The 26992-nt window shown below is 42.8% G+C and overlaps 1 protein-coding gene across 2 annotated transcripts in view; it reads left to right on the top strand.

The window, feature by feature from the left end:
* The window catches only part of DENND1B (DENN domain containing 1B), a 228878-nt gene that overhangs the window by 4694 nt on the left and 197192 nt on the right, over window positions 1–26992 (top strand). For both annotated transcript variants that reach the window (XM_048496683.1, XM_048496684.1), the window contains exon 2: window positions 2176–2240. In XM_048496683.1, coding sequence (XP_048352640.1) covers window positions 2176–2240 — 65 coding nt within the window. The remainder of the gene's footprint in view (window positions 1–2175; window positions 2241–26992) is intronic.

Genomic DNA, 26992 nt, shown 5'->3' with positions numbered 1-26992 from the left:
GACTTTCATTTTACATATTCTGTAGTGTGTGAGCAGGCATGAAGAATCCATGCTTCTCTTCCTCCATACATACTGGTTTTTATGTTGCTATTGAGGAGCTGGTATAGGCTCATCCGTGGTTTTTGTGCCACTTGATTGTCTTAGATTAATTGACTGACTTGGTAGTTCACTAAAGATTTTTTAAAAACTCAGTAAGGTTTCTTTGCCTTAGGACTTTCACTAAGCAACAAAATCAAATTAATGTGCCATGTACCTAATTTAAATTTCTATTCAGAACAAAATGCACAAACTCTTACCCAATATTCTCTCTAGTATTTTAATAGAGTCTAACTCAGGGGTCTGTAACCTGCGGCTCTCCAGATGTTCATGGACTACAATTCCCATCAGCCTGATGGGATTTGTAGTCCATGAATATCTGGAGAGCCGCAGGTTGCAGACCCCTGGTCTAACTAAATATTTTAGAATAGGCTAGGGCTGAGAGATTCTCCCCCCCCCCATGTAATAATGATCAAAATTTAATTTTGCATATGATTTTGGTCAAAAAATGCAACCCTGAGTAATGAAAAACAAATTTTATGTAATTGCCTCTGAATACTGTGGTTCATGAACTTTCAAATTGTCATATACATCTAAAAGAGAAAATGGAGTAATTTTCATGGAGAAGGACGGTAGTTATTACATTTTCTTCCTGGCCTGCTTGTGAGGTCTCCAAACTCCCTCCTACCAGCACTTTGTTGCAAGCTTAAGGTAGATTTGGTAGAGAGAAAGTGACTTGCTGAACGTCACCCAGTAAGATTCATGGCTGAATATGAATTTGAATTAAGTCTCTCTAGTCCAAGTCTGACAGTTTACTTGCTTCATAACTAAAGTGATTTTCAAGACATTCATGCTGGAAGAACTAGGAATGAAATCTTATAGGCCATGGGTCTCAAAGTATAATTGCTTTAAAGCCATATTTACAAAATGAAACCAATATGAAAGTAGTTTAATTTTGACTGTTGGAGATACAGTGGCTTTAAATGGGTAAGGGGTTGATATGGTGCTTGTTTTCTGCAAGTGGAAGGCCATTTCTACCAGAAATGGGGAATTTTCACTGATTTCCACCCCTCCCAATGGAGAATCCCAGATTGCCAGTGTTTTTCATGGGGATTTCCTGAACCTTACTTATGGTTCATTGGATGCAACCCAGTGATTTTATTTTTCACTGAGCTGTATCAAATTTTGATCCCAAATCTACAAGTTTGATTTTTTAGCAACACATTAATATTGTGAAATGAATCAAGGGTTAGTTATTTTCCTTAGAATTTAAGGGCAAATATTATTATTATTATTATTATTATTATTATTATTATTATTATTATTATTATTATTATTATTATTATTATTATTATTATTATTATTAAATAAATAGATAGATAGATAGATAAATAAATAAATAAATTTAGTATATTGCCCTATCCCCGAAGGGCTCAGATTTACGACAAGGTATCGGTTCACTGAACTGGTATGTCACATTGTGGATTCCAAGAATGATTTTTCTTTCACTACCAGTATGATTTTTCTTTCTTTCACTACCAGTATGATTTTCCCCCTTTTTAATTGTTCCAGGTGTAGAATTGATCAGTGTAGAATTATGTTGTGCTCATCCAGTGTAGAATTATGTTGTGCTCATCCAGTGTAGAATTATGTGTAGTATTATGTTGTGCTCATCCAGTTGGCCCCCATGTATCTAGTAGGCCTCATTTAGAAAAATTATAATTGAAATGTTTGTTCGATTTGAATCTTTGCACAAATGGGCTGTACCTGAGAAGATGAATACAAGACAAAACAAAAGGTGCACAGGCACTCTTCAAATACATAAACAATATTTATTTGATGATCCCAATGCATTTCACATCAAAACACTTCCCCGGGGGATCGAACCTTGCTTTCAACAAGCGCTCAAAAAGTTTCTTAAACTACAGCTAGTTCTTCAGAATCTCAGAACTGGAATCTCAACTCAAATACTTGGATGGGTCACCATGAATCATACAGAAGAATCTCGGACAATAGCAAACCAAAATCCTTGTTCTATAATGTTAATGTTAAAAACTGTAACTCATCTAATATTCTTGCAGTCTGTTCACATTTTGGGGAAGTATTTAAGACCAACCAAACTGTCCTTTTTATTTCCAGGGACAGTCCAACAAGTACCTTTGATGTGGTGCTACAGGTAAAACACCAGGCTTCTGAAAATGAAGGTAATATGTTTGTCATGTATTTGTCATGTGAAAAAGATGTGGGGGGTGGGGGTTATTTATTTTACTGTGGGTTTTTTTCTGTTCTATGTAGATGATTGAAAGAAATATTAATTTCTTTGCCAGCTTAAGTCCCAGCTTAAGTCGCCTTTACTTACTGTTAGTAAAAGGCAAGTTCATAACAGCTTAGTATTTTGTATGTATTTTATGTGCTGCCATAGTCCCTAGCCATTGCAAAAACAGCATTAATCTGAAACATGCAATTTGCTTTGAGTTTCCGTTTTGGAGCCTTCATAACCTTTTTCAAATTTTACATTAAGATAGATTAAATAGATTGTGTTTTTGCAGTATATGTACAATGTTCAAACAGGAGTTGGAAAACTGTTTTTCTTTGGCCATATCCACTAAACAATGACGCTGCTGGATTAGGACATTAGTTGCTTTTGTTATGCTTCCCATTACAATAAGTGGAGCTTGTCATACATTAGGAGGGGACACGTTTGATCCTAGTAGAGTAACTACATTCCTCCTGCTTAACTTGGGCCTGGGAGTAAACACACCAGAAAAGAATGAGGAAGTATTTTTTCTCAAGAATGTCTCCAGATCAGGATTTTACTTCTCCTGCCTTGAATGTTTCATAATTAGGCTGATGTGGGAATGAAGGCTGGGATCGGATTTGGGAAATAAGAATCTTGAGATGCAAGCCTGTGCATCTTCTTCTGGTTGTATACCAGGGATTTATTTTTTGAAGCTTAATCCTAAAAAGATGGAAGTGCTACAAGTGGGTGGAAGGTTGACCTGGGATTTAAGGTGCCACCTGTCCTGAATGCATTGCACACCCCTTGAAGGAACAGGTCCATAGTCTGGGGCGCTTTTGGACTCCAATCTGCTGCTGGGTATGCAAGTGGCACCTGTGGCCAAGATTGCCTTTACAAACTTCAACTGGTTACCAACCTAAGGCCTTTCTTGGCCACTATGATGCATGCCATAGTTACATCTAGTTTAGATTACTGCAGCGCACTCTACACAGGGCTGCCCTTGGAAAGTGTTTGGAACCTTTATTTGGTACAGAAAGATGCAGCCAGGATGTTGATTGGACTGGCTCATCAGGATCATGTGACTCCAGTCTTGGCTAATCTACCTTGGCTTTTGCATTGTTTCTGGGCACAATTCAAAGTACTAGTCTTGACCTTCAGAGCCTTATAGGGTTTGGGACCAACCTACTTGAAGGACCATCTAATCCAGTGGTTCTCAACCTTCCTAATGTCGTGACCCTTTAATACAGTTCCTCATGTTGTGGTGACCCCCAACCCTAACATTTATCCATTTTACAGATGGAGAACACTGATGCAGAGAGTCTTAGGCGACCCCTGTGAAAGGGTCGTTCGACCCCCAAAGGGGTCCCAACCCCCAGGGTGAGAACCACTGATCTAATCCCTTATGAATTGCCTGACTATTATGGTCATCTTTGGAGGCTCTGGTTTGGGTGCCCCCACTTTTGAGACTAGTTGGGTGACAACCAAGAGGGGATCTTCTCAGCAATGGCACCAAAGCTCTGGAACTGTCTCCCCAGGGAGATTTGTCTGTCCCCTTCTATTGTTGTACTCCGCCTATGGGTGAAGACTTTTTTGTTTGGCATTCCCTCCGTGTTCCCTCCTTTCTAACTAATGTTTTACGTTCTGTATATATTTTAACTATTTTATATGTATTTGAACTCTGTTTTTTAACTTTTAAAAAGTTGTTTTAATAAAGTATGCTTGGGAGAAAGGTTTATTTTAATGATTTTATAATATATGTATGTTTTAAATGTGCACTGCCTTGGTGGCGCTTGTTAGAGCAGAAGATGGGGATATAAATATTGTAAATGTAGAAATATCATGTTTCCTCCTTGCCCCCAATGACAAAGAGTGAAACTGGGCACACTGATTTTGTTGAGGCACCTTGGTTGAGGCACAGCATGGATCTTAAAGATTATGGACTTGGGTCATTCTTTAAAAGAAAACAAATGAATATATCAAGCTGTAACAACAATTCTAGGCAAGTTCCCTTGACATCAAAGATACAGTTAGCTGCATAAATTTTAATTGTTCATATTCTGTACTGCAGAATTCATGCTTAATATTATTGGAATCAGTGGATATCAGAGAGTAGTAGGAAAAGACAAGAAATATGGTGAAGTTGTGCTGACCTGCTTTACAGGCTGTGAGAATAATTTAACAACGCTCTCCATAGGAATTCCAGAAAATAGATGGGTCTCTTTTCTTCAGTCTTTGTATGACTGTTCAGATTTATTTATTCTTACAGCTTCTATACCGCCCCATCCCCGGAGATCATTCGCAACCCTCTCCAGATTTTAGAAATTTGCCAGAATGACCTCCAATCTCCCCAGGAGAGGTGAAGTCATTCATAAAATAGTTAAAAAGCAGCAAAGCCTCAGGCCTAGATGGAGTCTCACCAAAACTTCTGAAAACAAACATTGACTGGTAGGCCTCTTTTCTTACTCCCCTCTTTACCTATATAAATGAAACCTGCTGAGTTACCATATATATTCGTGTATAAGTCGACTCGAGTATAAGTCAAGGCACCTAGTTTTACCACAAAAAACTGGGAAAACTTATTGACTCATGTATAAGTTGAGGGTGGGAAATGCAGCAGCCAGCGGCACAGAGCAGGGTGCCGCTGCCATTCCCTCTCTGGCCCCTGGGAACAAGTGAGGGAACAAGTGAAGAAACATACTATTTTACGACAAGAATGAACTCCAATTATTTGGTCTGCTGAAGTTTCATTATGTGAGAAAGTTTAGAATTAAGAAATACATGATGTGTTTTTGTTGTGTGACCACAGTCACTAACTCTTTCTCTGATAACATGGAAAGAGAAGAACCTTTGCCAAAACAGCAAGAGTGGTTTTGCTTCTTAAAGATATAAAGAGTGGTGGAGCAATGTCTGTTTTTACACATTAGCTGGTAAAAAAATACTGTCTTGCAGGTCTTTACTAGGCCTGGTTGGTTTTGTTGGTTGCTGGCATATAACCTACTTCTTTCTTGAATATTAACTAGCTGGTCTAAACTGATCATCTGTTTTATCTATGGGCATTCTCTTCAAGGTCACCAATACGCCATGAATAGTTGTGACTTTGGGCTTTCTCATTGTTCATGTTGTCATAGACCCAACTTGTTTGGCTATAATCTGCTCTCACCCTGTGAAGATGGCATGGTGCTTCTTAGACTGACTTTTTGGCTCTTTCTGACTGTTTCATTCTTTATTTTTGCTTTACATTTCAAATGTTTGTTCTTCTGCTTCGTGTCCTCTCCATGATTCTGTCTCCTTGATTCTTTTATTAGTATATTTTTCCCTTTGATGATTCCATCCATACTCATGGTTAATGGAAGAATTTTCTGGTCATGAGGCTATTTCTGTCCAACTAAGTCATTTCCAGATTTCATTCTTGGTATATGGATTTATTCCAATAATTGTTTATTTTGTTAACAAAACCTACCAACAATGGCTTATTGAACAGCTCCTTTTTCTGACTTTTTTCCTAGATAATGACAATTCTTTATTCAGAGTCAATGACCAATAATAACAAATAATAGAAATAATTTTTTCCTCTATTGGGTTTATTACTGAAGGTTTCTAAATACTTTTCAAGGGAACAGAATAAACATTTGTAAGTGGCAAGGGAGGGAGGATGGAATTGTGACAGAAGTTCTGCCTTCAATATGTGTGCATTCATTTAAATAAACTAAGGGGCCCCGGCCACGCGTTGCTATGGCTTATTGGGTTGAAATGGGAAAGGAACAGTAGCAGCAAATCAATTGCAGAGGCCAGCAGTACGTGCTCATGCAAACACGCAGCCTGATACTGTGCGATGTCATTGATGTGTGTGACCGCATTCCTTGGAGGGGGGATAGAAAGGCACCCCTCCCACACATCTAGGCTGGCTGGTCATGGTCCTTTACCTGGGAGTAAGTTTGGTTGGTGGCAATGGGTATCGCTTCTGAGGAAACCCTCTGAGGGGTGCAACGCAGCCATTCAAAGTATGTCATGGTTGCTGTACCGAGCTTACTCCTGAGTAACGCGTGCCTAGTTTTTTAACTGTAACTGCAGTATTCAGGGAATCTAGGGAGCCTGGCCCCTCCCTCCCTTCCCTTGCATGTCACCCCTCACTCTCTTCCCTCCCTCACTTCTCTTCCCTTGCATGCCACCCCTCTCCCTCCCTCCCTTCCCTTTCCCTCCGCTAGGGTGGGTGGGTCATATCAAGATGCTGGGGCCCCTGCCTCTCCCTCCTCCTTGCATGCCTCCCCTCACTCTCTCCCCTCTCTCACTTCCTCTTCCCTTGCATGCCTCCCCTCTCTTTCCTTTCCTCCTCCTCCTCCCTCTCTTTCCTTGCATGCCCCCCCTCCTTTCCCTCTCCCTCATGGTGTAGGAGTGTATGTATGTAGTTTCACTTCCACTGAAAGCACTGGCTAGTGTAACTGTTTTCACTGCTCATATCTGGCCATCTGAGTGGAACATCTCTAAGCTGCCACCTAACATTCTATAAGGGTGACAGTTACACACAGGCAGCTGCATGTCCTTCACCATGGAGCGCCAGGAAAAAGGCATTTTACCTGGGCCAGGTGTGAAATTTCAGGTATGTGAACATCTAAAAACACTCTCACCTGGCTGACTATAGTGGCTCGGAATTTTCAGAGGAATTGGCCCAGCGGTTACTGAGTTATACTATTATGAACAAAAACACTGTTAGCTTTTTATATATAGAGATGTACTGAGCCTATCTGAATACAGGCTCTCTGACTGAAAAGCTATATGTTCAAATGAATGCTTGTAGCTTGGAGTGGGACTTGCCACTATGATCCTACTCCTCTCCTTATATATGCTTATTCGGCTCCTTGGAACATCTGGAGTTGGTTTGTATGCCTTTCATTTCTGTACTTTATTTTTTTTTAATTCTTAAGTCTATGCGGCTGCTCTTAAAGTGAGCTTGAAAACTTCATTTGGTTCAAGCTATAGCAGTGCTGTTACTAATTCTTGCTAGTAGTTTACATTACAGATCAGAAAAAGAGCATGTTTTTGTTTATTCGTCAAAATCAAGAGACAAGCCTGCTTTATGTTTTAGCTGTACACCTTGGCTATATAGCTTGCATGCTTGGTTCTATCTGGATCCATCAGTGCCTATGTCAGACTGGGGGCTAAGAGGCTCAAGTCCAAACCTCCAACCTGCCATAAATCTCACGAGGTGATGTTGGGCCAGTCACTCTCAGCCCAGAGTTGTTTGAGTATAAAATGGAAGAAAAGGGGAAAACAGTGTACACTTCCCTCTTGGGGGACGAGGAGGATGAAAATGTACTGAGTAAAGAAATAAAATCAAATGCTGCTGGGCTCTGTTCCATAATTAATAATTTTTGAAGTTAAAAGTTGATAACCCTGTATTACACCATTGGTTCAAAGTGCTGGTATAGTTAAAGCTCTGAATAATCTGAATTTGGTGTAGTTGAAATAATGATTTCCCTCTCTATAAACCTCTTGATATATTAAGCTCCTAATTTGGTTTCCTCTGGGTGCCATTTTAACATCGAGGTTAAATTGTATAGATAGGGACTTTTCATTGTATAGATAGGGACTTTTAAGGGTGGCTCCCCTAGGAAGAAAGCCTTGTGGTAGTTTTCAGGAAGCAATTGGGATCTGTTTTCTGGCCCTTGGAAGTTTTATTAAACGATGATGGTTATACTTTAGTTGTTTTAGTTGTTTGGTAAGTTCTAAGGTTGATTAAAATATTATTATTGGAACCTGTTTTTTCAGGCCTATATATGGCAGTGAGATGAAATATAAATGTTTGCAAATGTGTAAAGGCAAACCGTTATCGTGACCTCGTTGACGTACAAAGGAGCTTCTGATCTTTCCACTGCGTTACCTTTGTTTTATGCTTTATATGTGTCTCCATATGTTATCCCGTTAGGTCACAATGACCCATGTTTTTACATGACCCTTTGGTAAGAATTCCTTGAACCTTTCCATTCTCATTCTTCCCTTTGTGCCTAGATTGCTCTTTTGCATGAAGAGAGTTGCACAGCTTTGCTCTGCAAGGTGAGTCATCACCTTGTTTGTTAGCTCTTCCGCTCAGCATTCTCAGCCACATCTTAGTAGTAGCTGAATGCATTTTATTTTCCAAAGGAGTATCTGGTGCAACTAGCAAGCTAACAATTGCTGAAAGCCTATAATTAGTCTGCTTCCAGTGTAAGGTTCCACCCTGTATTCTGGATTATCACGTTGGTGTTATATCTAATTTGGATCACAGATTCCTTGGGGCAGAGCCTTGTCATAATATGTCAGTTGTTGGCGGCACTGTACCATAATGTGTCCTATGAATACATCTGGTTATTAAGGCTTAATTTGTGTATAGAATATTTTCAGCATCAAAAGAGATCAGTTTGTCATTTCTTCAGTACAAATTTAGAAATTCAGCTCAGGCTTTCCTTACCAAATAGGACATTTCCAATGTAGGAGATATAAGAAACCTAATGATTAGCATGGAGAAAAGTCACTTCCAGATAAAGTTCATCTTGAGTTTGTATGCCAACCCCTTCCTACTAAATTCTATTTCATATCACCTATCCTCAAAACTGTTCCCCTTTTTGAAGAAATGAGAAATTTAACTCCAAATCAAAGGCCCCTTCTGCACACGCAAAATATTGCGTTTTCAAACCACTTTCACAACTGTTTGCAAGTGGATTTTGCTATTCCGCACAGTTTCAAAGAGCACTGAAAGCAGTTTGAAAGTGCATTATTCTGCATGTGCGGAATGAGCCAAAGGTATAGCTGTGTTGTCCAAACAACAGAACAAATGATGCCTTGGTGTTAATTTGTGCTTCAACCTCAGATGGTCTTCCCAAGAGCATGACTGAGTCCTGGAAAATGTGAAGTTATACAGTGTATCTGAGCATGTTCAACCCTGGTTTACCTTCCTGCTTAAAGGGTATTGGATAGTGTTAATAGTGCAACAGCCTGATGTGCAATATGGATTCATGCTCTGCAGGAAATATGACCAAAAAATACTAACATTTTTAGAACTTACATGTTCTGGTAGTGCTTATATTGATACTTGGTGCCTGCTCTTTCACTAACGGATCATTCAACCCCACATCACACTGTATGTAACCATTGCATCCCCTTTGGTTATTTATTCATTTCATTCACTTCCTTTAGCGGAGAACAGCAGCCAGTGTGGTCCCTGACCTGGGTATACCTGAAGGTTTCAAAGATCATTACATACATCTTGAGCTTTCTGATCTCACCTGCGGGAGAAGTAAAGACCTTTTTTTTTAAGCACATTACAGGAAATATGAACCACTTACAGTTCTTCTGTCACTACTCATTTGAAGCATTCAAAGTCACTCTTAGGTCAGGCGAATGTGGCAGAATGGCCTGTTCCATCTAACCCATCAGCTAATCAAAAATCGGTCGAAAATGGATGCTATATTTGGGTCTGTAAATCAGTTAAACAGATAAAAGTCTGAACCACGTAGAAAAGTTTCTTAACCCTCTCTGGTAAGTTCTTCCTTTCATATTCTATCTTCAGTAATGGCACTTTCTGATGAGATCTTCCAGTATTAGTCTAAGCAGATGGAAGCAACTTTTCCATCAGTGCCCCAGTGTGCTTTGGGTAAAGTTTAAATACTTGATCATGTGAGCAATTGCTGGTCATGTGGGCTATTCTTATTGAATTAGGGATTCCAACATCTGCCCCCTACTTGGTCATTTAGACCGTAGCCTGCCCATAAGGAAATAGTTTGAGGAAAAGTTTCTCCTGTGTTAACTGGGTATTCTAATGGCAAATATTATGTGTATATTAGATACTTAATAAAAGCATAATACAATACTTCCTACGTACATTTATCCAACTTCGTCTTGAAACTGTTATTGATCTTTGCTTCTGTGACCTAATAAATTTGAGTTACCCAGTATAATAACTCTAGCCGTCTAACAGGTTTTCAGGCTAGGATCATCTTTTGAATACGTCATACTTAAAAATGAGGCCCATTTAATATCTGTGCCTGCACCGTTTTCTTCTTTATGAAAGAGATTTGTATTTGTAAATTGGCTTTCTTTCATCCCATCTGCACACTGTGCTTAATCTTGCTCTGAAGTTGGGTCTGAGCTTATGACATTGCAGTCATGAAGGTTGCTGTAAAAATATCAGAAGCAAAGAATTGTATTCTCCCCGCAAAGAAGGAGCAAAAGGAAAGACTCCAGGTAAAACAACTGAATGTGACCTACAAAGAATGAGGATTTTAGTTGAGAAGTTGTTCATGGGAGTCATATGAAGCTTTCTGTGTGTCTTAAGAAGTCCTGTAGTATGTTACCAAAATAGTGTGAGACTGTCCTGTTTATTATCATCTAATGGACTTTTGTTCTCTGGTAGGAGGGAGGGGACATGTTTAGAAGTTGCAGACAACTGCATTTTATTTGTGATGAGAACAAGCCTGGTTAAGTCTTGGCCTTTCATGCACCTTCCCTCCCCACTCCTTTGTGTGCATAAAGTTGCAGTTGAAGGCTTTGTGGCTTGGTTAATTTCAAATTTGTTTACTTCGTTCTGGCTAAAAACTCTAGTTATTGTGAGTTAAGCAAACATGGGTTTGTTGAGATGCCTGAAATTAAGTGTCACAACAGATTAGAACTGGATCACCAAGATGTCTTATGGCTGTGTGTGCAGGGGGAGTTGGAGGAAGGAGACAGTGTCTGTGTCCCAGAATGAATCAGAATTGAACTCTGCATGAGCAAACTCTGGTCTGTTCATGATGTTTGAACAGAGCGGGTACCTTTTTGAATCAGTTCAGTTGCATTAACACTACTACAGTCCTTCGACTGAGTCCTTTATTGTTCAGACTTCTCTCCCACCTGCACTGATAAGAACAAGATTACAGTAATAGAAATAAAATTGTTGTTCTTTGTAGAAATTGTGATCAGACAGTCTTATGTGGCTACTAACACCAGGCCTCTACCATTGTCCCTTTGAGGGCGCAGCTCCCCTGCCTCATGTTCCTGCTCAGAGCCACCTTGAGAAACTTCTCTCTCCTGTTTGTGGAAGGATTTTCTCTTTTCATGGTACTGACGGTTGTGTACAGAATAAGTACTTCTGTTTACTCCTGGCATTTTATGAGAAATTCCACCCCCTGTTACCCTTTCCCACTTAGAGCGGTCAGCAGTGACTCCTATGCTTCTGAGCTTGAAGCAGGCAAAAGCTGCCGAGGAGATTTTATTACTTTTGCCTGCTCCAAAGCACCATGAAATATGCAAGAGCCATCTCTTGTTCCCCTGTTTTGTTTTTATGTGCTTTGGAGGTCTTTGAAGAATCACAAATCAAAGCTTAGGTAGTAGGTCAAACCAACATTTGTGGATTTGTGGATTCCTGCTTGATAGAAGTCAGTGTGCTGATAACTTAAAATCTTTGGTTGTGTTGCTAAGTGCTCTTAAGTGCAGTATATGGTTTGCACTAATCCTAGCAGTATATGGTTTGCACTTTTTCAGTGGGATGCAGTGCTCATGCTATCCCCTGCCCAGTCCACTGGTCTCCACTCCATCTTGATCTTGTGAGACAGGTGACCTTCAGAAACAGCATGAGAGGCAATTACTGGGGAATAAGAGAAGACAGTGAATCAGTGTTGAGCATTCTAAGCATTTTCTGTTAACAACTTGTTTGTTTCAAGGGTTTGTCTTAAATATAGTTATAATTTCATTTCAGCTTCAGAAGGTAGAACATATGTGGAATACTAGATATGTATGGTTTGGTGGAGCACTTTGCAAGGATGTGGGCAGATTAAAAGATTCACGTATCTAAGTCTTCTTTATCTGCTTCAACTCAACGGACCTAAGCAGGGTTTTTGCCTTTCCATTGGTTCCAAAACAGTCATGTTTTGGTGAGTGGGAATGACTATTTGACTTTGGCCAGGCAGTCATGGCCAGGCAGTCATCTATCTCAGATGCTGTCAGAAAGGATGCAGGAACCTTGCCTTCCTATACTGCAGTATAATTGTGTTCTTTTGTGTGGCAGAAGAGCAGAGGCCTGGTCTCAGTGCTGGTGCTGGGGCACATTGTGTGACATGCAGTGAGTGGTTCATAAGCTGAGTTGTCAGATCTCTAGTATCCCAAATGCTGAGGCTCATGGGTTGTGGCTGGTGATCTCATGGAGTGGTAGCTGGTGTCACAGTGAATACCAATAATAATGATAATCTGTATCTCTGAATTTTTACAGTCACAATTATGTGCCTTTGAAGAGATGGACTGTTCACCCCTCCCCCCCACAAATTTAAAACCCCACTGAAATAAAGTAAAATATAATTGAGCTGTTACTGTCAGATTACTGAAGGTCCTGAGAACTAGCACCTAAGCCTATGAGTCTCGGGGCTAAAACTGCTACCCTGTTTATAATAAGGCCAGAAATGAGAGACAAACTGTGAAACTTGAATATTTGCTCTGTTTCGCCGAGGCCAGGTTTTGACTGTTGCAAAATTGGCAGAGATAATCTTCTTGTGAGTCATTACGACTAGAAGATAAGGTTTGTATTTTACATAGGTTTTCTAATATATATAAAAAAAGGAATCTAAAGAAGGTAGTGTTGGATTGGCCATGGTTTTGCAGAATGGTAAGTGATAAATCACTATCTCTTGGCTGATTTCTTCATTTGAGCAAGGACAATAGCAGAGGCCTACTTACTCTGTTGCAAAAAGTACAAATTAGAGAATAAGAAGACTAGGTTTTTATGCCCTGCTTTTCTCTACCTTTAAGGAGACTCAGAAAATCTAATAATCACATTCCCTTTCTTTTTCCAGAACAGGCATCTTGTGAGGTAGGTGGGGTTGAGAGAGTTCTGAGAGAACTGTGAGTGGACCAGGGTCTCCCAGCAGACTTCATGTATAGGAGGGGGAGGGGGGAACCTGGTTCACCAGATTAGCCTGCTGCTCTTAACCGTTACATCATTGCATGAGAATACTTCATAAATGCATTTATTTATTTAAATAGCTGTACCCTATCTTTCTGTTGTGACTCAAGATGGATTAATGTTTCAGTTTTAACAACAAAGCATAAGACCCCAAGTAACCGCCTTCCCCCAGAAAATGCCTGCAGCTTACAACCTAGTGAAGAAAATGGCTTTGTAGTGCCACTTAAAAACATCTCAGCAAGCTCGTTCCATAGAGTTGGGAGCTACTGGAAAAAAAGGATAGAGTCAATGCCCTGTGGGCTATTTTTAGTGACGAAATGACTTAGAACACCAATTGGCACAAAGGGGTGAGTTGGTCCATTAGATATATGGGTCCTAGGCTAAACCAGCACCTTGAATTGAACTTGGAAACAAACTAGTAGCCAATGTAGCCGCTTCAAAATAGGTGAAGTTAGCATTCATTGGCTAGTACCTGACAATGCCACATTCTGAACCAATTGCAGCTTCCAGATTATCTTTAAGAGCAACTCAGTGTAAAGCACACTACAGTAACTGCATTAAAGTGCAATAGAAATTATAATAATGTTTAGTCAGCTATGATGTACCTCTGAAATATCTCTACCTGCTTGTTTTGATTAGTAAGAAAGGAATGTATTTTCTGATATGATAAATGACATTGTCATTTGACATAGCATTTATTATTCTTGTTGTATACTTTGTGTAGATCTAAAAGAAAGCAGAAGGTCCAGGAAGCAATAACCCTCAGTGGTGAAGACCTAGATTGGGAGAAGTGTAAGAGTATATTATAATAATTAACATATTCCACTGACAAAGGTGGATTCCATATGGACCAAAAACAGCAGCGTGAAAACTGTGTAAAATGGTTAAAATGGTATAAAAGGGTTTACACCGTTTTCACACTGCTGTTTTTGGCCCATGCGGAATCTGCCTGACTTTAGCAGTTACCACCAGCAGAGCTAACTTGATTGATATTAAAAGTGGCTTAATAGTTCATGGAAAGATTTTGTTAGAGTCTTCCAAATGTAGAAATGAATACCACTTATATATTATATTTCAGTGATACCTTCTTCAGGGGCCCCCCTGTTGATACCATGGCAAGCATTTTCGTTTAGCCTCCAAAACTTAAAACAGGAGTCCAGTGGCACTTTCAAGGCTAACAAAATTTATTTCAGCATAACCTTTCATGAGTCAGACCTCAGTTCCTCATAAAAGTATAAATCCATTTGCATGAGATTTATGTACTCAATAAAAAGAGCAGAGTGTGTATAAATTATGGTCAGGTTTGTTCAAAACAAGATCCAGCCCAAAGATCCTGAGTGTGAAAGACTTCAAACTGGTATCAGTTAAAATGTAATACCTAATGTGGGATAAGTAGCTACAATAGGACATGATAGAAGAATAGCTGAGGTAATAAAGATATATATCACACTATCTGGTCATTTGTAGCTTTTAATTCCATAAGGAAATATGTAAATATTTCTTTTTAAAATTCTGCGTTCCTCATTTAAGCCCAACTACATTTTATTGTGTTAATATAAAGTTTTGTTGCTAATGAAAAATATTAATTGTGGTAAGGTGCATGTGTGTGTAGATCCCTTATTTTTCAATATATGCTTATTACCATATATACTCGCATATAAGCCGAATTTTTCAGCACATTTTTTGTGTTGAAAAAGGCCCCCTCGATTTATATGAGAGTCAGGTGTATTTTAAAAAATATTTTAGGGTTTTTACTTTGTCGGCCGCCAGGGGGCGCAGTTTTTAGGATAGCGGCACCAAAATTTCAGGGATTTTCCAAGAGACTCTCCTGATGATACCACCCAAGTTTGGTAAAGTTTGGTTTAGGGGGTCCAAAGTTATGGAACCCCAAAGGGGGTGTCCCTCTCCCCCATTGTTTCCAATGGGAGCGAATAGTAGATGGGGCTACATTTTGAGGGTCCATAACTTTGGACCCCTTGAACCAAACTTCACCAAACCTGGGTGGTATCATCAGGATAATCTCTTGCTGTTACCAGCCACGTTTGGTGATGTTTGGTTTAGGGCAGTGGTGACGAACCTTTGGCACTCCAGATGTTTTCAACTACAATTCCCATCAGCCCCTGCCAGCATGGTCAATTGGCCATGCTGGCAGGGGCTGATGGGAATTGTAGTCTGTAACATCTGGAGTGCCAGAGGTTCGCCACCACGGGTTTAGGGGGTCCAAAGTTATGGATCCCCAAAAGGGATGCCCCATCCCCCATTGTTTCTAATGGGAGCTAATAGTAGATGGGGCTACATTTTGAGGGTCTGTAACTTTGGACCCCCTGAACCAAACTTCACCAAACCTGGGTGGTATTATCAGGAGGGTCTCCTAAAGATACTCTGAAATGTTCGTACTGTTAACATAAACATTCTTCCCCTGACCAAAAATCCAGTTTTGAAGGATTTTAACTCTTGTGTTTTAGCTTGGTTGCTGATTGAGCTAAGGTTTTTGTACTTTTAAAGTTAGTATTGAGACCATATTGTTTTTGTTGACCCTCTTTTCCACTTACAGAGCTAGTTTACTGTTTTTCTTTGAAATAAATATTCAACAACATTTAACCTACTGATGCCTCAATTAACATAATTTTATTGGTACCTATTTTTATTTTTGAAATTTACCAGTAGCTGCTGCATTTCCCACCCTCGACTTATACGCGAGTCAATAAGTTTTCCCAGTTTTTTGTGGTAAAATTAGGTGCCTCGACTTATATCTGGGTCGACTTATACACGAGTATATACGGTACTTTGTATAAATATGTCTTAAACTGGATCTCCAAATTAGTGGTTGAAACATGTAGCCATCAGATAACTCTTCCTTTGTTGGTTCTTCTTAAGAGTTTCACTTGAAACTCTGATAAAAGGAAGTCTCATTTATGTATACTTTGTGATAGCTCTGCATATTTTTGTCGTCTATTTAACAGCCGCAAGATTTTAACAATTTTTGATGACCGTTTATCTGCAAAAGTATATATGGATCTAATGTTACAAAACAGTGCCTCTTCCTTAGAATTTGCCACTTATGAATTCATATTGATTACAAATACAACTATTTTAGTGTCTTTTTCAGAAAAACAGAAGCAATGAACGGTGTGCAGGTCACACATTGTGATTTATACAAGCCCACGTTACAAATTTGGAACCATGAGTTAATTTGTGTAGCATGTCATTAATAGGACTAAGTTTATTGAGAATAAACTGAGAATTAGTAGGAAGCAATCACATGAATCTGCCATCCCTTCAGTAACCCCAACCAAGCGTTACGTTACCCCTTCATGTACTCAGTGAATGCACAAATGCATGGCAGTATAGGATTGTCCGTAGGGGATAGCAACAAAAAGGTAGGGTTGCACAAGCAGAGCTATGAGCATAAAGTTTTATGCATGTTGAGCTCTATGCACATATTTAGCTGAGTACCTGTTGATGGAGGGGGTACAATTTGCTGCTGTGTGCCCTGCCACATATGCTTGCTGCACATATTATTTTCATATGATCAGAGGCTAGAGGTCTCTTTGCAATCAGATCAATATATGAACTAGATTCTTGAAATAAATGTTGTGGGGTGTCTGTGAGCTGTGTGTGTGTGAACTTATTTGTGGACAAGCTCATCGGAACTGATTATTCATTTCCTTAAATGGACTTGCTTTGTGTAAGCTTGCAATTTTTGTGTCCTGCTTTCAACAATGCCTTTTGTCCTTGGAGCAATGATTTCAACAATTTAACAATATTAAAAATATTTTAAGGAAAACATCCTTCAGTGATGTGGATGCAGATAGACGAATGTACGTTAACTTACTCTGTTTGTTTGATGAACTTCAACATCTGTGTTTTTTTGAATGGTAGGGATTTTTTTTTAAATGCTGAATTGGGAGGTCTTAGTCATAGATTGGATTCTGAGCATAGGAAGTCTCTGTGTTGGGGGCAGGGGTTAGAGAGGGGAAAAGGGGGAAATCTTTTTTTTTCTTTTTGCCTTCTCCTTTTGTATGTTATATTTAGGTATACATCTTTGTGATTCCATTGAACAAACAGGAAGTTGTATGTGATTACTGCAAACAAGCTTGCCTTAAATAGGCAAATCTTGTTACACTGTTGTAATCACTGTCATTGCTAAATGTTCACTTTGACTGTGGTAACTAGCTGTGGAAACTGAAATGTGGTCTAAGTTTTAAAACTATATGTTAGATTTTGGACAGTTGCATCAGAAGAAAATAATTGAATTGTGTGAAGCTATAAAACACCCATGAATTGTGCAAAGCAATAATTTCAGGTCTTGATAATCTGCAGTGTATTGACAGCCCAATTCCCTCCTGCTTTCCCATCAGTAAAATGTAAATTCTCCTGTAATTCTACTTTCTCAAACTCCCTTGTGTGTTGAAGTTTGATGTAGTTTTAAATATGACTCTAGAGACAATTGTGACCCAAATGTGTCTTTGAAAAAGAGAAGTGTTTTCTGATCCTCTTTTGTATCTGCTTTTCATTGTCTAATTTCCTGGCATTTCTTTTCATAATTCTTTCCTCTCCCCATATCTGTCCCTATTCTTTATCTGTGCTTGCATTTTCAATCTTAGCAGTTCATGGCCCCCCTCACTCTTTAAGAATCTTGACTTCAGATTGGAATGGTAACTTTCGTTGTTTTAAATACATCTTTCTTTTCAAAGCTTCCTTACATGTATAAAAAAAGTGTTTAAGGATAAAATTATATAAACATAGTACCTTTCAGTTCCTGTGAGTGGAGAGACATGAATGTTTTAGCTCAAGAATATTGGGTTTTTAAAATGTATTTGAGCAGATATATTCTTCAAATACATGCACAGTAATGGACCTTACAAGCACAGAACTGAAGAAGATAATTTTTTTGCCTATTTATTTTCCACCACATAATGGGGTGTTCAGTGAGGACTACTGCTACTGTGGGGCAAGGAGAGAAAGGCAGAGATTGCTACTGTCTTCTTTCCTTATCTCCTGTCCACAAAGAATGTTCTCCAACACTCTTCATCATGGCTGGGGAGATAGTTGGTATGTGTGTCAGAAGCAAGATAGGAGAAACAGGTCAAGGAAAACATTGTTATTATGACCCTTCTTCATTCCTAAACTTACAGCATAGTGACTTGAAGGGAGGGCTGATGCAGTTCTGAAAGACCTGGGATCTACAGGGTGAAAGGGAGTGTTGGGTTCAGTATCACCTTGCAGGCTCCAACCGTGGACGTGTAAGGCAGCCTGTCTGATAGGAAGTTGAGGAAGATGAATTTGGTGTAGACTTGCTGTGTCCAGTTCTTTTGAGTACTTTATTCTGGTAAAGGGGAGAGAGAGAGATCTGTTTTGTGCAAATGTTATCAAAGTAGAACGCTCTATAAAAGTAAATTCGTGATTTTAGAAATGTGGGGTTTTCGCTTTGTATGTATTTTAATTAAAGCAAAGGCTGTTTAACACAGCATTTTGCCCATTTAATCTCTGTGAAAAATGGCAAGATTGTCAGTGTGATATGACTGATCTGAGATGGTTTTCCTTCAGCTGGCTATCCATGGCTTCCCTGGTCCAAAGTCACCCACTGTTTGCCAGCTATAGCACATCACCCAACAGGAATCTGAGGCATCTCTCCTGTGGCTTCAGAACTGGCACCCAAACTCCTGCTTTCCCCTCTTCAGTATCCAACATCTCCTCACCTGGGCATTGGAATGGCACTGTAGAAACAATACTCTTATATGTGACCTAACCAAGGGGGGGAGGGGGGTAGCCAGACGCCATCCACATTTTTAATGGGTTCTGTTTTTATGTAATTGGTATTTAAATTATGTTTTAATGTATGTTTTAACCTGTTGTGAACCGCCCTGAGCCCTCAGGGGGAGGGCGGTATATAAAACTAATAATAAATAAATGAAAATAAATAAATGAATTAGAACACACATCAGAATGCGTTGGTGCTTGGAGATATAAATGTCTCTGTGCGAAACATTCATGTTTATATTCTTGATGGGGGGGACGACGACTCAAAAGCTAGAAATATAAATGCAATTAATGTTCCAGTCAAATAACTGAAATATATTCTGTAAAAAACTGATGGTTTCTTGCTCCTTCCCAGTTACAGTTTGAGCCTCGAGCACAAAACAAAACAAAACACCCAACTGCTACTCTGTACCTAAGCTGCAAAACCTGGATATCATAAATGGGTGCAAATTAATAGCACAGATATTTGTTACATGCTCATAAAGAAAACACTCCTATCATGTGAGTAGACAAAACCTCATGTGCAGAAATCCAAGTGCATTTCTGCACACAGGATTTTGTCTACTCGCATTATAGGAGTGTTTTCATTATAAGCATGTAATAAATATCTGTGCTATTAATTTGCACCCAATTATCATATTTCGTTTATCAAAAGCTCTGACCTTATTCTGGGGGTGCACGAATGTCAACATTGGCCTTGCGAGCAGATATGCTGATGCAGTTGCCTAAGATCAGTGCGTTGCCCACTGCAGATGGCTGGCTGAAGTGCAGTGGACTAAATCTAAGAATAGCTATGAAAAAACTAAGCACCAGCAGTCAAGCAGAAGAACACTTGAAACAGCCACTGCAGCTACTCATCCTTTTCTAGTTGTTGTTTTAAATTCGATTAATGTACCCGTCTCATTTTTTTTAAAAAAGTGAAATATTTATGGAAACTCAGAATTTACTATCTATCTGCAGGCAGTAGAAAATGTGGGTAAGGATTTTCATCTGCTTTCTTAATTAGGTTTCAATGAATGCAGCAGAATCCTTGGGTGAAAAGAGCAATAAAAAAGAGCAAAATGAAGAGAAGAACTTGTGAGAGAATGTTTAGAGACTGCTACTACTGTGTAGGACACTGGCCAGAAAATTCCCTATGTGGGCAAAGCCAGAATTAATTCAACAACAGCTTTACTTGTTCAGAAACGAGAGGAAGGGGGAGAGTAACAAAACAATCTAGCTTGTATATTTCTGAATGGAGCACAGACGTAACTACTTCTCACTGTGAATCAACTCTTTGAGAAACAAGCATATGCTTAGAGCTATCTTTATTTAGGCTACTGATGAGGGCAGTTTTCCTTTTCATATAACATTTGTGTCATGTTAGTATTAAAGGGAATGCTTTTCACAAGCTGGGAAATCATTTGGCTTCCTCCAGTGTTTTATTATTTGGCTACATGCCCTTTAAAGAAATACAATGTTATGTTTTGCACTAGAGTACAAAAAAGCTGCATCGGTGGAAAGATCTGAACAGTGAGAAGTCTGGGAGCTGTGCTATAAGGTTTATTTTCCACTGGATGGGAGTGTGTTGGAGACCGATGCTGTTTTTTGCAATATATACAATTATAAAAGCAGAGCATGATGGAAAGAAACTGACAAGTCTGGCTACAAAACTACTGATCCTGCATTAGAGTCCAAAAGCAGTGTACACCTTCAGAGTCTCTTTGGCTTTTCCCCATCCAACTAAATTTGTAGCTCTAAACTCTCTCAGTTTTCTGCCCAAATTCAAACTGCTAATTACCATCTTTTTCTCACTTGGACACAAACTGCTGTCTCCCTTAGCAGAGCATGTGTATCAGACTTCACCCCTGCAGGTAAATTGCTAATTCAGGAAGAAAATCTTCCCTAAGTATTCAGTTGATTTTCCTTGAGGAATCAGCATACTGGAGTATCTTCTGTTGTGGTTCCCACTAGGAGGAATGGCCTGCCTGAAAGGGTTGGGAAGGCTCCCACAAGTTTAGCATTCCAAGGGATGTGCAAAATGTCATTGTTCAGGAGGGCATTTTTATATTCAGAATGGGATTACAGTTATTGTTTGTGAAATGTTAGTTTTTATTGCAGGATACTTACTGCACATATTGTAGCATTTTTGTTGCATTGTTCAATTTTGTAATCTGGGTTTATTGTACATAATATACACTTTTCAAGGACATTCCCAGATTTTGTAATCCAGTTTATGCATTGTTTGTGACTAATTATGCACGAGGTTTCTGGTGCATGATGAGGGAAAATGTCTGTTGCAGCATGATTTCTTGAACAGACATATTTCCTTGAGACTCGCTTTCACTTTCCATTCTCTCTGCGGCAAGCAAGACCACTTCTAGTGGGACTTTTAATTTGCTTCACTGCCAGAGTGGACAGGTTCACCAGTGAGCACAGCTTTGCCCTGGACACGTTCCCTCCCCCCACGACCAGCCTACCTAGCTCCACCCTTCCTACTCCCTTGTACTGTCGTCGATGCCTTCCCCCTCTCCCCCCTTCCATGTTGCTGGTTGCTTCCTGCTTCTCTAAATTATCATAATGATATATCAACAACAACAACAATGTTAGTAATTGTAGTCGTGCACGCGGAGTCACCGTAAGAACGAGACGCGGAGATATCATCTGGTGGAGAGAGCCAGCAGCGGGAGCGCGGGGGTCCGTGGTCCTGGCAACTCTCCCGCGTGCTAGTTCCTGACACCTTTTATTAGGGTTTCTCTGGGGGGGCGGAGCAAAGGGGTGGATCGTGCCAGGAGAGCGGGGGGGAGAGCGGGAGAAGCAGCGGGGAGACGGGGAGATGTCGTCCAGGTGATGCATGATCTCATCGGGCTGGTACGTGTAGGAGGAAGCGTCCGTGTCTGGGCCTAATCCACACCTGGGGGCAGGGGCCGATTGTCCGTTGGTCTGGGACAGCCTGTGGCTGTAGCCAGGCCAGAGTAGTTCATGACCTGTGACTTTCACCCGAGGGGGATGGGGGGGGAGGCGGGGAGGCCGGAGTCGCGACCAGAAGGCAGCCGTGGTTGAGGGCGGCATGCCAAAGCGCTCTGCCCTCACGGTTCTGCTGGAGTCAGCTGGCTCATCCCTACATCTCCTCCTTTCACGTTTGCGTTTTTGGAAGGAAGCCCGAGTGGTTGGGATGAAGCACAAGGGGACTTCGCCTCCTCAGCATTCTGCCCAAAGCTGGCCGAGAGCTGCTTATGCAACATGAGAACTTGGTTGCGGCGTAAAGGGAAGTCAAAAGGGTTTCTGCACATTACAGGCAATACTAGAAATACATTGGGCTTAAGGCGAGATCCGGCGATAAAGGCACACAATCAAACCAATGCAGAACTGTACAATAATGTTTAACCATCCCCCTGGCAGCCAACTCCAGAGGGCTGACCACCAGTGAGGGCAATACATCATATTTCAGGGGTGAACACAGCGTCATGCGCTCATGCACTTTCATATGAATTAAATGGGAATTATCAGAGAGATTAAAACAACACATGGCCAATGTACGCATTCTCACAACCTTGGTGATGCAGTAACAGCAAATAATCAATAAGCTGACACGATTATCTAAAGTTGCTTGGCGAAGTTCCTGTTGCTCGGAGGCCAGGGCATCCAGAGCGGTGGAGGTGCAAGAATTAATGGACTTAAAGGGCACAGGCCAGCGAGCCAATAGTCTTAGCGTTATAAGAAGCAAGTCCAGGGACTCCCACTAGGGAGGACGCGAGGAAGGCGAACTCTGCCTCGGAGAGGGCGACCGCGTAAGCTCCGGCAAGAGGGGTCGAGAGAGAGAGTGGAGCGGCGGCTGACCTGGGCTCCTGGGGGTCGGAACCTGAGGCAGAGGACAATGGTGAGCCGAGCTGAGGCAGCATAAGGTTTCGGCAGAGAGTCGAGCAGGGATGTAGTTGAAGGTTCTTTCCCCGCAAGTCCAGAACCAGCCTTTGGGGGAGCGCCAGGATGTTCCCGTGCACGGGGGGAATGTCCTCCACATGTGTGCAGTTCCAGCCAGCCGAGCCGTTGAATGGGCTCGGGCCGACCTGTCGTCCTGCTGCCGGCTTAATCGCGGGCACAGGTGTTAGACTTGTGGTTGGCGACCGTCTTAGTGAGGAGGGAGAGAGCGCCGGCTGGGAGGGTTTGGACGATGGGTCCCCAGTCAGCGCTCATGGAGTACTTGATGAATGAGGTGTTCATAAAGGGGCTCAGGCCAGATTCCTCTAGGAAATCTCCAGGGGCTTTTTTGCAAGCGGGGAGCAGGCAGGAGCTTAGCAAGCTTCCTACTCCCCTAGGTACTGGCCCAGGCAGAAGGTTGAGGCGTTGGCAGCAGCAGCGAATCGTTCCCAGATGTTGGTCTGACCAAAGGCTTCGTCAAAGGGAAGTGGCCGATTGCCACCGGCAGGAGGCAGCAGAATAAACAGAGGATGGAAGTGACGCCAGAGTTGGCAGTGATGATGGCGAAGATGGCAACGTATGGTCCTCGCGGGTGTCTCGGGGAATTGCTTCGCTGTTGCAGCAACTCTCGAGCTTGGTTGGTGAAGTCGCATATGACATCCCCCCAGGTGATCCGGGTCTTTGGACGGTCTGGGGGCTGGCGGTGGGTCCGTCCGAGGCAGTAGGGGCAGGATCCTCCAGAGAGATCCGCTCCATCTCCGGGATAGGATTAGTTTCTTCCTGGTACGCCGACTCATGGGCTGGCCGGACATGGCGAGTCGAAATCCACAAAAGAGACCTGTAGGAAGAGGGACTGAAACACACCCCCTTCCCCGGGTTATGGGAGGGGCCGGGTCCATGAGCTCGGTCTTAGAGCTAACGGCGAGGGGCCTGTGAAGCATGTGGGTGAGGTCGCCGACAGCTTGATGGTACGACCAAAGTTCGGTTTCGATTGATCAGATTTGAGTGATTGTTAATATCAAGTTTGCTCATTTTGCCGCCTGCGTGAATGGCGCAGGGGGCCACCTACTCCTCTTTCTTTAAAATTTTTTGACAGGGAGGGCAAGGGGTAGGCGATCCTGATGGGAGGTCGGCTTCAAAGGCGTCATCAGGAAGCGTCAAGGTGAAGGTCCGAACCCCGGAGGAGAGGGGGGGGGCGAGTGGACCATTAGGGGTATGGGTATGCATGCCGAATTTGCAGTACAAAAGGACTTTGAGAGCGCTTTTTTAGATGCGGAATGCATCAGGGGAATGAAAGCGATCAGGCACTTAAGGGTAAAATTTCAACATAAAGGGGAGGGGGGGATTTCCTTGCAAGGAGGAATGCACTTACCGTGACAATGGTGGTTAGCTCACAAGGGCTGTAGGGGTGCTAGATTAGTGATTAGTTTTAGCATCTTGGCTTGGCGCCCGGCCAGAGACCATTCCTTAAAGGCGGTCTGCGGCCAGAGACGCAGCAGTAACCACAGGGTCTTTAATAGATTTAGATGTTACGATAAGGCATGAACTATGGTTCTAACCTGGGGCCTGTCACAGCGGTGCTGCGGTACCAGGGCGGGCCCAGATTTTAATCCAGGGAGGGGCCAGTCAGCCAATTGGCCCTCCCGCCTAGCTGCTAGTTGAAAAAATAGAAGAAGGAGAAAAGGGAGAAGAGAAGAAAGACAGCTCCTGAGCAAGAGTCAGGAGAGCGAGTCAGGAAACACAGTCGGGATCAAATGATGCTATGCTTTGGGGGGGGAAAGGGGCCGGTGGATTTATCCATCCCAGACCTAGGTTGTCTTGACCTGGCTCATGAGGTCTCTTCCCCAAAGGTTAACATGGATGTCCAAGGCGATGGGGTGGACTGTGAGCTGTCGCAAAACCGAGGTCCTGGGCTGTGAGACCGTGAGCGTGAGGACGCTCCGTCTCGCTGACCTGTTTTCACTCCCACCCCCCAGATGCGGCGGGCAGGCCTCAGAGCCGACCCACTGATCAGGCCGCACCGGCGCCCTGATGGCAGTTACATCGGCGCCAGTGTCTACTAGCCCCTTGAGCGGGCGCCCCTCAATCAGGCGGAAGCTCCAGGAATGCAGGCGTGAAACTCCCAATGAAGCGTCTCCACTGCTGCAATAGGTGGCGCTAGCCGTGCCTTGAGGGCTGCCGAACTCGTGGCACTTTATTGAATCAATGGCCCGGGCAGCTCATGGGACAGGAGTATTAGCTGTGCGCAGCTGGTTCCGGCTCGGCAGTTCCTGCGGGATGTTAGTCCCATACCTGGATGTGGATAAGATTCCCTGGTGCGAAATTGAGTCGATGACCCTGGGGATGATGGTGTCCCCTGCCACCCGGCAGCCGGATACTTTTAGCAAAAACCAACCCAATGGTCCCATTAGGGATAGGGTCGCTGTACTGGGTAGGAGCAGCGAAGAATCTCATTAGAGAACTTGAAAAAGAAATAGGTTGGAGTGCAAGTGAGCTGAGATGCCCGCGAGAGGGAGAGTGGTTGGGGGGTTTGAGGCTGCTCTAATAGTCTCCTCTCCTTGGTCCTGGGCTGGGGAGATGCCCGGGAGCGAGTTTCCCGGCGGGCATTGGCCTACTCCAGTGGAAGCCTCTCTGGCACGGGGAGCATCTGGTCTTAGGCTGCCTTTGGGGCCTTAGCCTCCTGGGGGAAGACCCCCCTCCGTCGAAATTAAGTAGGCCCCCCTCCCGGGCAGCCTACGTTTCGCTTCGGAAGTGTCTCGGCTTGCACGCGGTTGAAGCACTCGTCAGGGCTGCCCCCTAGTGGTGGTGGAGGGCTGCGGCTAAGAGACTGAGCGGGTGGAAGCGGGAAGATCCGATGTCCTGGCAAGCTTTGCAGCATGTCGGCCAGTTCGGGATTCTTCCCCAGGCCTGTAATCGCCCTGCGACACTCAGTGGAAGGCGTTCTCCTTGGCAAGAGGCGTAAAAGAATTTCGTTTTGGGCCTCCTAGCTATCTACTTGCCTCTTGAGGGCCTCCTGGAGCCTGTTCACAAATTCGAAAGCGTGGGAGAAACACTTGGGGCTTTTGCCGGATGCTTTAGAGAAGCTTTTGGGTCCGGTTGTCCGGCGTTGGGGACTTTTTCATGTACGCCTTATATGCGCTCTCAGAAGCGATGCGTAAAGGGTGGCCTCGGCCAGGATAATCTGAACATTGGGGTTGGCGAAAGCCTCACGCCCGTAAGCACAATGCTGGTGTATGCGCCGCCAGAGGCTGCTTTCCTCTGCTTATGCACTGCTGGCGATTTTCAGCTTTCCCAAACCGCGTACTGTCGCGGGGTTTAAAAGCATGCTTTGAAAGGAGGTTTTCCAATCCTCCGGAACCATTAGGTGGTTCCTGGCGACTGCCTCCAGCGTACCTCTTACATAGGGGCTGGTGATTCCTCCGTCCCGCATTGCCTTCGCAGAGCTCGAGTGAGGATGTTGTAGCAGCAGGAATGATTTGCTCAACAGAATTAAGCTGAGCGGCGCCATCCTCCCCTTCCTGGTCAGTGTAATGGGCCGGGGCACATGGCGAGAATGCTGGCGCCGTCTTCCGTCAGGGTTTCCTTTTTTTTGCAGATGCGGTGGCTGTACGTTCTGCTAGGGTTTTAAAGAAACCAGCCATTACGTGGCGCTGGCCAGTCGCCGGTGGCTTCAGAAAATGAAGGCGGGGCGAAGGGAGGAGGCGGCCGAGCAGCGGGAGGATTTAAGAAAGAGGCAAAGAGGCAAAGGAGGTAGAAGGAGGACGAAGCGTCCAATTTAGTGGATAGAGAAAGTTCGGGGAGGTGAAACTGAAGCTGAAGGAGGTCAAAAGGAGGGCGATAGACCTGCAGGCTGATAAGCTGACGTAACATTGCCTCCGCGTCAGTAGCAGTGACATCGGCGCGCTAGGCTCTCTATGCAGAGTGCGCCCGATGTTTTCCCAATCCTTAAGATTCAATGTCCCCCTTTCTGGGTACCATGGACATTGAGCTTCAATCTCCTCAACCAATTTGCGCAGCTCCCCTCTCTTCACGGAGACCCTGCGGCTTTTAAGCTAGCAGCTTTCAATTTGCTAGCGTGCTTGTCATAAGCCCTGCTTTTACCCGGCTCCCAGACTGACCGTTGTTTTGTCGGACGAGAGAGAGTACTAGAACTT

Source organism: Sphaerodactylus townsendi, linkage group LG05 (genome assembly GCF_021028975.2).
Source record: "Sphaerodactylus townsendi isolate TG3544 linkage group LG05, MPM_Stown_v2.3, whole genome shotgun sequence".
NCBI lineage: Eukaryota > Metazoa > Chordata > Lepidosauria > Squamata > Sphaerodactylidae > Sphaerodactylus > Sphaerodactylus townsendi.
The sequence above is the reverse complement of the archived record's forward strand: the minus strand, read 5'-3'. Positions and strand labels throughout refer to the sequence as shown.